This window comes from Thunnus thynnus, chromosome 2 (genome assembly GCF_963924715.1).
Source record: "Thunnus thynnus chromosome 2, fThuThy2.1, whole genome shotgun sequence".
NCBI lineage: Eukaryota > Metazoa > Chordata > Actinopteri > Scombriformes > Scombridae > Thunnus > Thunnus thynnus.
Genome location: NC_089518.1, coordinates 25,545,821 through 25,559,362, shown reverse-complemented (window position 1 = coordinate 25,559,362; position 13,542 = coordinate 25,545,821). Strand labels below are relative to the sequence as shown.

At 38.0% G+C, this 13,542-nt stretch overlaps 1 protein-coding gene across 1 annotated transcript; it reads left to right on the top strand.

The window, feature by feature from the left end:
• The first annotated feature begins 431 nt into the window (after positions 1–431).
• Positions 432–11,795, top strand: hsd17b3 (hydroxysteroid (17-beta) dehydrogenase 3). The gene is made up of 11 exons (XM_067612674.1): positions 432–662; positions 6,618–6,664; positions 7,216–7,291; positions 7,433–7,540; positions 7,703–7,770; positions 8,073–8,117; positions 8,214–8,248; positions 8,578–8,659; positions 8,828–8,893; positions 9,048–9,197; positions 9,287–11,795. Exons 1-11 carry the CDS (start codon positions 512–514, stop codon positions 9,440–9,442), a joined length of 984 nt encoding a protein of 327 aa, XP_067468775.1. The 5' UTR covers positions 432–511; the 3' UTR covers positions 9,443–11,795.
• Positions 11,796–13,542: the final 1,747 nt, after the last annotated feature.

Below are 13,542 nucleotides of genomic sequence, written 5' to 3'. Positions count from 1 at the left end.
GCAAGTCTAGACCATACTCTATAAGGAATCATATGAGTAGCACCACTATTTGTGTGTGTGTGTGTGTGTGTGTGTGTGTGTGTGTGTGTGTGTGTGTGTGTGTCTGTGTTTGTATGCAAGTCAGAGATAGTGTGAGAGTCTGAGTGCGGGTATGTGAGTGTGTGTGTGTGTGTGTGTGTGTGTGTGTGTGTGTGTGTGTGTGTGTGTGTCTGTGTTTGTATGCAAGTCAGAGATAGTGTGAGAGTCTGAGTGCGGGTATGTGTACGTGTGTGTGTGTGTGTGTGTTTGCATGCAAGTCAGAGGTAGTGAGAGAGTCTGAGTGCGGGTATGTGAGTGTGTGTGTGTGTGTGTGTGTGTGTGTGTGTGTGTGTGTGTGTGTGTGTGTTCTTGAAATGGGAGTGTCCTCTCGCAGAGTTATACTCACTTTCTGTCATTCTTTGTTTTAGAGAATCACTACCACAGACACAGACACAGAGAATCTTAAAGCCTGAACTTGTTGTACCAGACAAGTATGGATTTAATGGAATTGTTTTTCACTTCCCTCGGTGCTGCAGTTGTTGTCTACTATGGAGTGAAACTGCTGCTTTTCAGTAAGATGCTTTATCCAAAGAAGTGGTTTCCACTGCCAAAATGTTTCTTCACATTCATGGGAGAGTGGGCAGGTAAGCTCTGTGTTTGTGGATGTGTGTGTGTATGTGTGTAGTCCTCATGTTGCGGGGACATAAATCTATTTACACATTCACATGTGGCGACTCGCCTCCCTTTTGGGCACCAAAAGAAAGTCCTCATAATGTAAATCATTCATTTTAGGGGGGAGACTTGGTTTAAAGTTAAGGTAAGTAAGGAAGTAGTGGTTATGGTTAGGGTTAGGGTAAGTCTCCAGGAAATTAATATATGTCAACATAATGTCCTCTGAAGTGATGGAAACACATCTGTGTGTGTGTGTGTGCGTGTACTGTATGCCAAACCAACAGTAGATCACACTGTGACTAATATTATATGCGTGGGATATGAAACATCAGGACAATCAATTTATATATCAGTCACAATCGGTATTATTTTAATACTTTTGTGATAGAAAACTACATCGGTGTATTTATATGTGTATATATGCGTATATACTCTATACTGTATGTATGTTAAATTATTACTGAGCTACATACATTACATTAATATGTGTCAAAGTTCACTCGTCAGAATGTGTCTGTGCATTCAAGAAAGGAAAACAAATGTTATAATAGTTTTCATGTCTGAGCTTACTGTTGTGTGAAGACAAGTTTTGAATTCGTTTTTCCTGTTCTGGACTTGTTAAGACTTTTCACTGTTACGCAACCGTACACTTGTGTAATGTATGAACCTTAGGTGTCAAATTTTGACTGTCCTTTTAAAGTATATTGAACAGCTGTTTAGATCTGCAAAATATCCACTGCCGATGAGGTTAGGGTTAAATTATAATAATTGATTTATGACAAGAGGGGAAAACCAGTATCACTGGTCAAAGAAGATAACACTATCCACAGAATGAACTATCAAATCATAAAACATGCGCAATAAAGTGCCTTCAGGGTAAATCCTCAGAAATGACTAAGGATGATGAGGAAGGGACGTTATCCAGCTAGTGCATGATTCAAACTTGTAAGCTTCCAATAAACAGTCTCAATGTGATCAATGATCAGTTTACAGTATTTCCATTAGCATCTTCTGAAGAGGTGATTCAATCCTCCATTGTACTAAAGAAAGCTTCATAAAAAACACAGAATACTGAGTCAATCTTTCCTCTCACTCCAAAGTCCATTTTCATTCCATTCCAGCATTCAGGAAAAACAGCCATCAGAACAGTATGTTCTGATGGCTGCATCTCCATTAATTTCTCATTAGACAATGTGAAACCACATTTGCATCTCTTTCAACGTTGAGTATTTTCAAAGTGTTTTGCTTTGTCTCACCCAGTGGAGGGATAAAAAAAATAGACAGTAAACAGCAACACATCCCAATCTTAGCTTCTTTATCTTTTTTACTTTTTTAACACATTTCCCTCCAAACTTCTCGAAATCATAAGATTCTGTTAATGGAGCTCAATCATCTCTCTGTGGATCAGCATACAAGATGGTTTCCATGGGAACAATGAAAACTGTTTTCTGGCACACTGTGGACGTTCTAGATAAACAGGAAAGTAACAAGCACTGGTTAAAACAAAAAATAGAAAATAGACTGAGGTTTTGGTAAAGACTTGGTAAAGGCTAGTTTTACTTAACGTTGTCTGTATGAATCTTTGTGTTACTGCAGGCATACACAAGTCGGTGCACAGATTTGTAGTAGTTATTCACAGAACTCATTTGCGTAGGAGAAAATGCCAGAGCCATGTCTGAGATTCTTTTCAATGAATGAAGACCATTGCTATCAACTTGTTTATTTGTTTGACACAGAAGATCCCAATATTATGTAATCTAATATCATCAGATTATACTTTTTCCTGTAATACTTTCTGTTTATCTATTGACACAAGAGCATTTGATGAGTAATGAGTCTTTTTCTAACCCCAATATGTGATAATAGGTCATTTGCTCTGGTTATTGTTAAACATGATTAGCACAACATTAGCTGTCAATGGCAGCCATTGAAGACCAGTTCATTGAGAGTAATTATATGCATATCATGTAGGTGCAAGGCTATTAGAAAGCAGTATCAATGAAAAAAGGGAGTGCCTGCACACTTACTCCAAGCCATAAAAGTTTAATCTGGACAACACTTTGATCCTACTCAGATCTTCATCAGGTCAGAATGTTTGTACAAATGGAAAACACACCCATATTTATATTTCATGCACACCAATAAGCTGATAAGCTCTATGACGACAGGTATTATTAACCATCCAAGGTGATGGTTGGGGTGCGGTTAACCGTCCATGTGATAAACGCCTCAGAGCAATTACTAATTCAACAGAGTACCTAGAAAAAAGCAGGAGTACAAAGGCCATACTTCAAAAAACAATACATCAAAAATATCACAAATATCACAACATACCTCTTATATATAAACATTACATCATATTCATCATCATGTATATCAGAATCAACGTCTTTTAGTTCTTGTACTGAGATGGGGTCTTAACACCCTTCTATAAAATGTTAGTTAGATCAAATAACATTAAGGACATGACACACCTGTTAAATTTACAAATTTTAACATTTTTAAATGTGTGTGTCAAGATCTAGAAATATGAAACTATAAAGCCATCATGAAGCTATCAACATTTTTTATATTTTAGAGACAAATGTTTAATCTCACATTCTTGATTCAGACCTCTGGGTGTAAGAGTCTGAAGAGTGAAAATGTAAAAACATTTGAGGCCACTGAAAACCTCCCCGAGGTTTGGACTGATTACTCCAAATTGTACAAAGATTAGAGGCATTGTTTGGTTACTGAGCAGCCTTGATCTTTGTTACTGATTCCAATGATATTTAACCACAGACGTCAGAAATGATGGATGTACGGGTGGTACAGGGGTAAAGCTCAACAGTTGCTACACTTTATGAGCTATGTTAGTGTCTCAGCTAAAGAATCCCAGAAAGATTTTTCCTATCTAAGTCTGAATTGATGGCAGTAAGTGACCCAGATATTCCTCTTCCCAGCCACTTCTTCAACCTTTTCCAGGGGAACACTGAAGTGTTTTTGGGTCAGAAGGAATATTCCTCCACTGTGTTATGTGTGTGTCACAGAATCTCCCCCCAGTTGGACATACATCCACGGGGAGGCATCCTGATTGGATGCCCAAACAGTTCAACTTTTCAATGTGAAGGAGAAGCAATTTTGCTACTACTTCCTCACTCTGACCCTGAGGGTGAGCCAAAATAATATGTGAAAGAAGCACATTTTTCATTCTTTTGGTGACCAGAGATCTTGACCATACATGAGGGTTGGAACATGGATCACCTGGTGAATTAAGAGCTTAGTCTTCAGAATCAGAATCACCTTTATCGGCCAATTATGTTTTCGCATTAAAAGGAATTTGACTCCGGTTTAGTGGCTCTCAGTGTACTTACACACAACACAACAATCTTCAGAAAGATACCCAAGGAATGTCTATATAATAATCAGCTCTCTCTTCACCATCACAGTCCTGTAAATCCATATCACTTCATATGTCACACAGAGATGCTTGTCAATCTCAAGTTGCCTCAGATTTTGAGATACTGACCATCATTGCAACCACTTCACATGCTGTTTATTATTCTCTCAATTAATCAATTAATTGTTTTGCCAATAAAATGTCAGAAAATTGGGGGAAATGCCCATCACAATTTCCCAGAGCCCAAGGTGACATCATCAAATGTCTCTAAATTCAATTTACAATGAAACAGGAAAAAAGCAGCAAATCATCACATTGGAGAAGCTAGTTTTAGGGAATTTTCACTTAAGTAATGATTTAAATGATTAAGCCATTATCAAAATAATGCCTGATTAATTTTTTGTCAATTGACTGATCGATTAATCGACTAATCCTTGCAGGCCTAGTCCCAAGTATGCCAATCCAATGCCTCACCAATAAAGTATTATCAGTGGTATCACTGGCAGCACTCATAATATATATATAAATATTACAATAGAGAAACTACACTGTTGCAACCCTTAGGGGAGCAGTTTCACTACTCTACTGTTAGCAAACACAAGAGTGAAATGTGTCCCCAATACTTAAGTGCTCACTTGCAGCTGCTTGGCAACCAACTTAACTTTTCAATAGTGTTTGGAATAAAGGATAAGTGGATTATGAGGTAATGTTGGATCAAGGCCAGGTTCATTTAAAAGAGGCTAAATACACACCTATTTGATATTCTGAGGGGCCACACAAGAGGTGGATGTTGCTGAATGATTTGTAGGTCTGTTGAGACAGTCACAGGGAAATTAAGTGGTTGTTTCATACAAATCACAAACAAAATATATATGTATTACCTCAGTTATTGTATTCATGGTGGTGTCTACCCATATAGACAGGAGGTCTTTGAGATTTCTGCCAACACCCCAACACATTTCAGTGGGGATGGATGTAATATTGTTTTGTGGTGTTCAAGCATTTAAGAAATATCAACTTAAATATCAACAGAAACCTCTCTTTCCAGAATCAGAGTCCCCATTACTCTGGACAAGCCAAAGAACACACTGTCAACAGCTTGGACTATAAACACTGTCCCAGTCTCTCAGACATTGACTCTGGAAAGGCATGTTGTTGTTGAATTTTTTAATTGTTGCAGATATGATGATAGCACTAGAAATCTCAGGAACATATATCTCAGCACCTGGGCAAATAAAACCAAAATTATCAGCATGTCTACGTACTGCTAGAGGTAAGTGAGAAAATATGATTTTATTTGGTAATTTGGGGTAAACCGACACTTTATGTCCAGTATATTCCAAAATGTCCTACAATGTTCAAAAAATTGTCAAATTGTCTATGTATAAAGCCATGAAATGCATATTTAAGACCATTTTGCATTAAAATGTCAGCCAGAGATGTAATTTTTAACCAATGTACAGGGTTGATGTTAATTAGCTAGCTAGTAGCTACAGCAAATAAAATCTGCCAGTGATTCTCAGCAGGCAAAATCACCAGCCGCTGGTCTTGTGTCTGTTTCCCCTTCAAATATTGTTTCCTGTACCATTGCTCTTCACAGATGGGGTCTTAAGTGTGGCCATGATTACATAGGTGTCTTGGGGTTACGGTAAAACATCTGGTTGGGATTAGGTAGGCGTTTGTAAGAGAAATGCAAGAATTTATAAGAGAAAGAGAAAACACCAATTGATTAGGGAAACAATTGATGGGGGAAGACACAACACCAGCTTTTGTCTACTTCTGTCTGAATTCAAAGATCCATTGTTTAAAACATTACCACACATTTTGAGTGGTAAATCTGCCAAAGTTGTCATTGTAAATGATATATGTGCAGTGCCAGAATGAAAAAACACTGCACCATGTTGGTGTGAATGCAGAATATAAAGGGATTCTTAGTATGTAGGGCCTTATAAATATTTTATAATAATATAATAAACTTTGTTTATACAGCAATTAACAAAGTTACAAAGTGCTTTACAGGAAAATAAGAAGAAAAAAAAAGAACAGCAGAGCCAAGAGATTTGCAGTCTGACACTGTTCTCATGTCAGGAAAAAGGATTGTGAACACATTTGTAAAGAGCATTAATTTTTATTTATTCAACTGAACACATGAAAAGAGGCTAAACATAAAAGCAAGCTCAGGTGAACATGTATGCCCATCACTTTCTATTTGAACACAGTGAAGAAAAATGCCTGTGATCTTGATAATCAGGGTCATGGGGAAATGGGATAGTAGTGAGCACTCAGAAACAAGCAGTTCCTGTTCTCTGCAAATTATTTACCAAGACTGGGGAACATGATGTATCGGTACAGTCTGTTAGAACAGGATGGGTGTAGTGTAAACAAGTAAACACAAGGGATTTGTCCTACACGTAGTCTGACAGCAGAGGAGGAGCGGATGACCTAGTGCAGCACCGATTCACAGTGCTCCCGGTGTTTAGAATAGAAACTGCAGGAAAATGTAAGCACTAATGACATTAATTTACAACATTCTGCATCCCTGTTTCAGTGGTGACTGGTGCTTCAGAGGGCATAGGAAGAGCATATGCATTTGCAGTAAGTCATTGTTGTTGTTTTTTGCATTTATGACAAACATTTCTGCACTTGGCAGCATATGGCAAATAACTTTAGTTTGTTTATCATCTAGGCTCATGTTGTTTGTTTAATAAATTGTCATATGCTTAAAGCACAGGTTCACCATTTTTCAAGTATTTCCTGAAACAAAAGTCAGGTTCCCAAATGAACACTGACACACGTTTTTCTTGCTGTTATCATTCCTCCTGTTCATGCTGGCCATCAAGAGATCTCTTCAAAATGTGATTTCCGTGTAAGTCATAGGGGACAAACATTTTCTTTGCAAAAATGTATTCAGATGTTTATCTGAAGCTAAAGTGAGGCCTCTTTTTGATAGTATTCCTCGACTACTGCTCAACAGGTAAACACTGTCCAAGAAAAGACAGAGAGGGAATTTAGTACAGACTTGAAAAATTGTGAACCTATCCTTTAAATGTCTTTTATCTGGTACAAGTCTGCTAATTTCTCTCTTTGGCAATTTGTATGTTTTTTTTCTCTCCTCCTGTCCACCATGTCACTACTGCTTCCTGTAGCTGGCAGAGCAAGGCATGAACGTGGTTATCATGAGTCGAACCAAAGTGACATTGGATCAGGTAGCAAAGGACATACGTAAGATAATTACTCTCTATATTTACCTATTTTGTTGAGCCTGCTTTTAAATATGTAACTACATTTACAACTCTGCTGTTTGTCGTGTGTAAGAGTGCTGTACTGTATGCAGCTGACTTCACACTTACTCGTTCTTCATAGGTGATGCTACAGGGCAGAAGGTGAAAGTGGTAGTAACAGACTTCACAAAGGAAAATGTCTTCAGCGAAGTTGAGGATCAGCTGAAGGACCTGAACATTGGAGTTTTAGGTTGGACATTTTTCCATTCTTTCATGCAATGTTCAAAACATTATTTGCTCCAAAGAGACTGAACACAAGAAAACAGTCATTATTTAGGGTAGTGATAGCGGCTGCTTTACCGCTGTAGTCTGTCCCCCAATAAACCTGGATTTTCTTGCTTTTCTGCTCCAGTCAACAATGTAGGCATGCTGCCCAGCTTCATTCCCTGCAAATTCCTTGAGAGTGCAGAGTTGGACCAGGTCAGTGGTGTCTCAGCAGCTTATACTATAGATAAAGAACCACTAACCTATGGGTTGTTCCCATATGTACTTGTTCTGTTTGCATTAGCAATAAATTACTTTGAATGCTAGTTTCCTCACCTAAATGTTGATCCTCAGAGGGCTCACAGATAATTAAACTCTTCACTCTCTTAACCTTTTAGAAAGTTAAGGAACCCTTTTTTTTTAAATCTTACTTTGTATCTGCTCTTTAACATGTCCTTTCCCTTATCAATGAAAACAGCTTTCCTGTAAGAGTGATTCATGTTTATCTATCCTTTCAGACAATTACAAGGATGATAAACTGCAATGTGAAAACTATAGTCAGGGTAAGAGTTTGTATTTACTTAAACTTTTTTTTAACAAATTAACTCTGTCAACCCATATGTTTGCCTCAAATCGGAAAATGCTCTTTTTTTCCACAGATGTGCAAAATAATCCTTCCAGGCATGGTGAACAGGTTTCCTACTCATGTTTTTTTTCATTAACTGTTACATATAATACAATAAAACCATTACATGTTAATCAGTGGGATACCCCAGTAGCATACTGTCTGGAACATATACCACAGAACCACAATGTCTGCAGCTTGAATCCAGCCATGGACCCTTGTTGCATGTCATACCTGTCTTTCTAGCTGTTTCCTGTCTCTCTGTACTTTCCACAGTCAAATAAAGGCAAAAAAATTATCTTACAAACATGTTTCAGGGGTTTCTAGTCACAAATGTAAGACATAATTCTTTCTTGGTTGTGGGTATGTGAGTGCAATGGTGTGTTCTTCCTCTACAGGGGGAAAGGAGTGATTGTAAATATTTCGTCTGGAATTGCTTCTTTTCCTTGCCCCCTGTACTCTCTGTACTCTGCATCTAAGGTGAGTAGAGAGTCACCATTACACCTCTAATTCCCCTGGTTCACTTTGTATGATTACTGATGCTCTAATTTGTCAATGTGTGTCGGTGCTTTTGAGCACGCACATATTGACGTGTGTGCAATGTGCATTTGTTTATGAATGTGTGCATCATCACCTTACTCCTTATAGGTGTTTGTGGAGAGATTTTCTCAAGGTCTTCAAGCAGAGTACAAAGATAAAGGAATTATTGTACAGGTACTTTCCTTCTCATTGAGACTCCACCTCTAAGTCTTTGAAATCACAGGAAGAAGAAATGCTTTCTTATTAACCTAAAAGTGATCAAAAAGAAAAATCTTGACAAAATCTTTTCATAACGTTCTCTTTCTCTCTGTCCTTCTTGTTTTCTCAGGCAGTGGCTCCATTTGGGGTCTCCACTCGAATGGCAGGTTTCCAGCCAACCAACATGTTGACCCTGTCACCGGAAGACTTCGTGAAGAGCTCCCTGCAGTATCTCAGAGCTGGAGACAAAATACACGGCAGCATCTGTCACACAGTCCTGGTAAGACTCAATGGCACAACCATCTGATAACGCCAATTAACATGGCAAAAGTCTGATTTGTCCTTGTTAATATGGTTATGTGCATACAGGGCTGGTTACTACAGTGCATTCCTCTCAAGATTCTCTGTGCAGACTCTATGCAAAATGGCCTACATGACTATGTCAAGAACAAGCTGCAGAGCAAATATACACCTCCGCATGAAGTGCAGGTTTTGAAAGTGCAACACATCAACAACCTGGAGTAGCAATGTAAAGACATTTCTTCTCAAAAAACGTCTGTCTTTAAATAAAGTTAGGATTTTGAAGCTGTTGACAAATGTTTTCTCTCATTTAAATGTTGTAATGAACTGAATATTGTAACTTGTGAATGTATAGTATTATTATTAGATAGTGTAGTATACAGTACTATGTTTTATGTGTTTTTTTTGTTCTGTTTTGGGTAAGCCACCCTCAGGGAAGCATCTTTATGAATAACATTCTTTTTTGCAATTATTAAGGTTTAGAGTGATTGATACTTCCTCCTCCACTATTTTTAAAAATGTTCAGCTTCCTCTTTAAACCTCTGCTTTATTCCAAATATATATAAAGTATTGTCTGACATTAGAGAAACAGAAATTTCCCATTCAGGGGCATCATAGACCCAGAAGAGCACAGTATCGCAACTTCTTGGCAGTGAGGTGCAAATTTTGTCTCAAATGTTGTTTTGTTTGATTTACTTTGAATTTTGCTATGAATCATTGGCTTTTTGTCATTTTATATATTTGTGAATACAGTATGTCCCTCAACATATTTAGATGTTGAATAAGTAGAAAATATGAGGTCAAATGCAACTGTAGTTGCTTGGCTTGTGAGATGTTTTTCATGTTGGTACATCTTCAACTTTTTTTTCTCTTGGTGATAGACAAAAATTATGAGATCATAACAAATCTTGAAATTTCATTCACCAACCACACCCACATCAGATACAAAATTAAAAAAAAATATCCAAATATATAATAATAATAATTATATATAAACACCCTCAAACCTTTACTACTATAAACATTCCAAACCACGTCTTTCAACAGGTATTACATGTAATAAACTAGTTAATGTTTTCAAAATACATTTTCATTAATATTAGCCTCAATTCTTTTGTCCTTCAATGAAATGAAAATTACACACCCTGGCTGACAAATGTGTTCCCCATAGTCATAGATCTTGTAGGAGAATATGAATGATAATGAGTCTGGCGTCTTATCTGCTTAACTGGAGGAACCGTCCTGTTCTGCTACTCACCTCCGCACACACACACACCACTGTAACACAAACACACCTGTAACTCTCATTAGAACCTGCCTCTCCCCTCTCAGATGGAGGAAACATTTGATCAGATGAATACACCACCAGACGACTTAGTTGTGGTGTCTGTCACCATTCTGATATCCACAAAACCAGTTGGGGCGGAAGAGAATTGATGAGTTCCTACCTGGGTCCTGAGAAATGGGAATACACACACAGGAGACCTGGGTTTGATAGCCGGCTGCTTACAGGATGATGTACAGTGTTTAAAGCATGCACAAACTTTCCCTGATAAAGATCTGTCCATGTACAGTACATATGCAGATGCAGACACACACAGACCGTTTGAATTAGTATGTGCTACCGAGACATCTGACCTAAAAGAGTCACTAATCATGGGGTGACCGGACTGTTTAGACAGCCGTGATGAATGATCCTCCCCATGAGAGATAGTGCAGGGAATAGGAAATGTGGCTTGAGAAAGAGAGAAAAAAGGAGGGAGGTCAGAGTCACCGTGAGCTTAGATGATCCATGCTTGGCCTGACTTTGATTAAAGCAAAAAAGAATTAATTTCACATGAGGATAAGCTTTTATTTACCTCATATGATACCTAATAAAACAGTTACAGCACTTTTGCAACAATTAAAACCCTGCAAAAATAAAAACAAAAGTACAGACAATAAATGAAACAACAAACCATCATAGTCTATTGTAACACTGTAGGTGTAATAAGATATAAATGGACACATGGATCTTATTAAAGTTAAGAAAAAGACTATAATTTATGTTTGTTTGTATTATGGAATTGTGAACTTAAATATTTCACCTTCTTTAGGGTTTAAGCTATTTTAGTCTTTTGGCACTGATATTTATGTGAATTGTAAATCTAATATATTTTTAAAATTGATGAATGTTAATCTGTAAGTGCTTAATGTTTGACCTTCCAATAATTCAGTCAGTTAGTGTTTGTACACAGCATGTGTATGCCTGATACCTGTAAAACTCATATGTTGGGAAAACATCAGTATTTGAACATTTCATGGAGCAGACTGTGTGCTCACATTCTGTTCAACTTGAGACGTTGACATGAGCAGCTCCTATTTGTGTCTCTAACATAAAATGACATGGTTTTATTGTCTTTTTCAAAGGTAACTGAAACACCTACTTTTGGAATTGCTATCAGTAGTGTAAGTATCGCCATTGCAGCTGTGATTTAGAATTAGATCTAGAGTAGCTTAAATTGTCCATACAATTTGTGTAACATAATATAAAAACATGGTTTATGATGACATTAAAATGTATTCATGTATGCAATTATACATGTTCACTGTGTGGTTTCTTATATTCCTGCAATCATTTTAACACTCAATATGGCCACTAGAGGGCACAAAATGCAAAGGTTTCATAGCTCTTTTTGATAGAGGATTGGATCTGCAGCAGGCAGAACACACACACACACACACACACACACACACACACACACACACACACACACACACACACACACACACACACACACACACACACACACACACATGCACTGTATTTAACCAGGCTATTTCCAATTCATGATGTAAGTCTGTACCCTATCAAAAACTGTCCCTGTACTTTGGTAAGTGAAGAGACTAAATGACCAAGCACTGAACATATTCCTGTAGAGCTGATGGGACATCTTTACATCACACTGTACAAAGGAGAAATGTGTTAAAAATACCAGTTTAATTGAATGTGATGTCACTACTCTCCACCACTGGGAATTTCCAGGAGGTGTCTGTGATGTTCGTATAGCTGCACCTCCTCAGTCTCTGTGTTTGTGTGTGTGTGTGTGTGTGTGTGTGTCACCTGCAGCCGAAATTAAAAGTTGTTTATCCTTGTTGCACAAGAGCTGGGACTTTCCTCACCTGGGGTGCTCTTCAATTTAGTGGTGCAAACACATTATGACACCTTTTAATTTACTATTTTCAAAGCCTCCCTGACATCAAATGAGGTTCTCAGAGTTGGTAAGTTAATATTACCTCTTTCATAATAGCAGGTTATACAGCCAAGAGGGCTCTCCTCTTTTACAGAGCATCAATGTGGGAGAGCTTCTCTTCTACATTCACAGAATAATGGTTTTACCATCAATGGGATCATATTTTAGCACAAATATTCAGTGAAAGTGGCTTCAACATGTCTAACGCCTCTAGCAGATGAGAGATTCATTAAAGAAGGGGTCAATGGAAAGTCATCGTTTTCATTTCACTGGATGACCATGGATCATGTGGGTGGTCAGGGCTCCGAGGACGGTCTCCATATGCAGATTGCGTGTGTGTGTGTGTGTGTGTGTGTGTGTTTGAGTAGGGGAAAGAAAAGGAGAGAGGTGCTGCCTTTGAGGATGCTCCCTGTGTGACTCCTCTCTCCTCCCTGGACACTGCTTGCTTGTTGTTTCAGTAAACAGAAGGGTCCAGAGATGATCCAAGACAAGCACACAGCCACCGCAGCCCACCCAGGAGCCAAGGTCAGGACCACTAACCTTCAGATACATACACACTCTAGTACACTGAACCTGCCCTGCAAATAATTTTCCAGGTTGACCCAGGAGTTGGAGTTTAAGACTGGAACTTATTCACCTTAATGCTTAAAAAAAAAATCTAATCTAACATGATAAATCAAGATAGCAATTTTACCCCCATCACTGGATAAGACTGAACTCCCAATAAAAATATTTGAGTTAATCATCTAAAAGCTATAAAACCCCAATTGCCAATTACATATAGTGCACATTTTTGTTTCCATATTCCCTTCAGTGGCTTTCTCTCTCTGAATGTTTTCCATCTCAAGAATGTGCTGTGCTTGTCATTATGATATACTCCTATAAATATTTCAATATTTATACTAGCAGACATATGCATGTGACATAATTACCACCTTGTCTCTCAAACTTTGTCCCTCAACACATGGAGATTCATTCTCACATAGGAGTTTTAGGGGTAATTATTTCTCACAGGAGTAATAATACCCACCACTCTCCTATGCAGGACGGAGGTCTTTGAAACTCAAGAAGATAATTCCGACCCTTCATCTT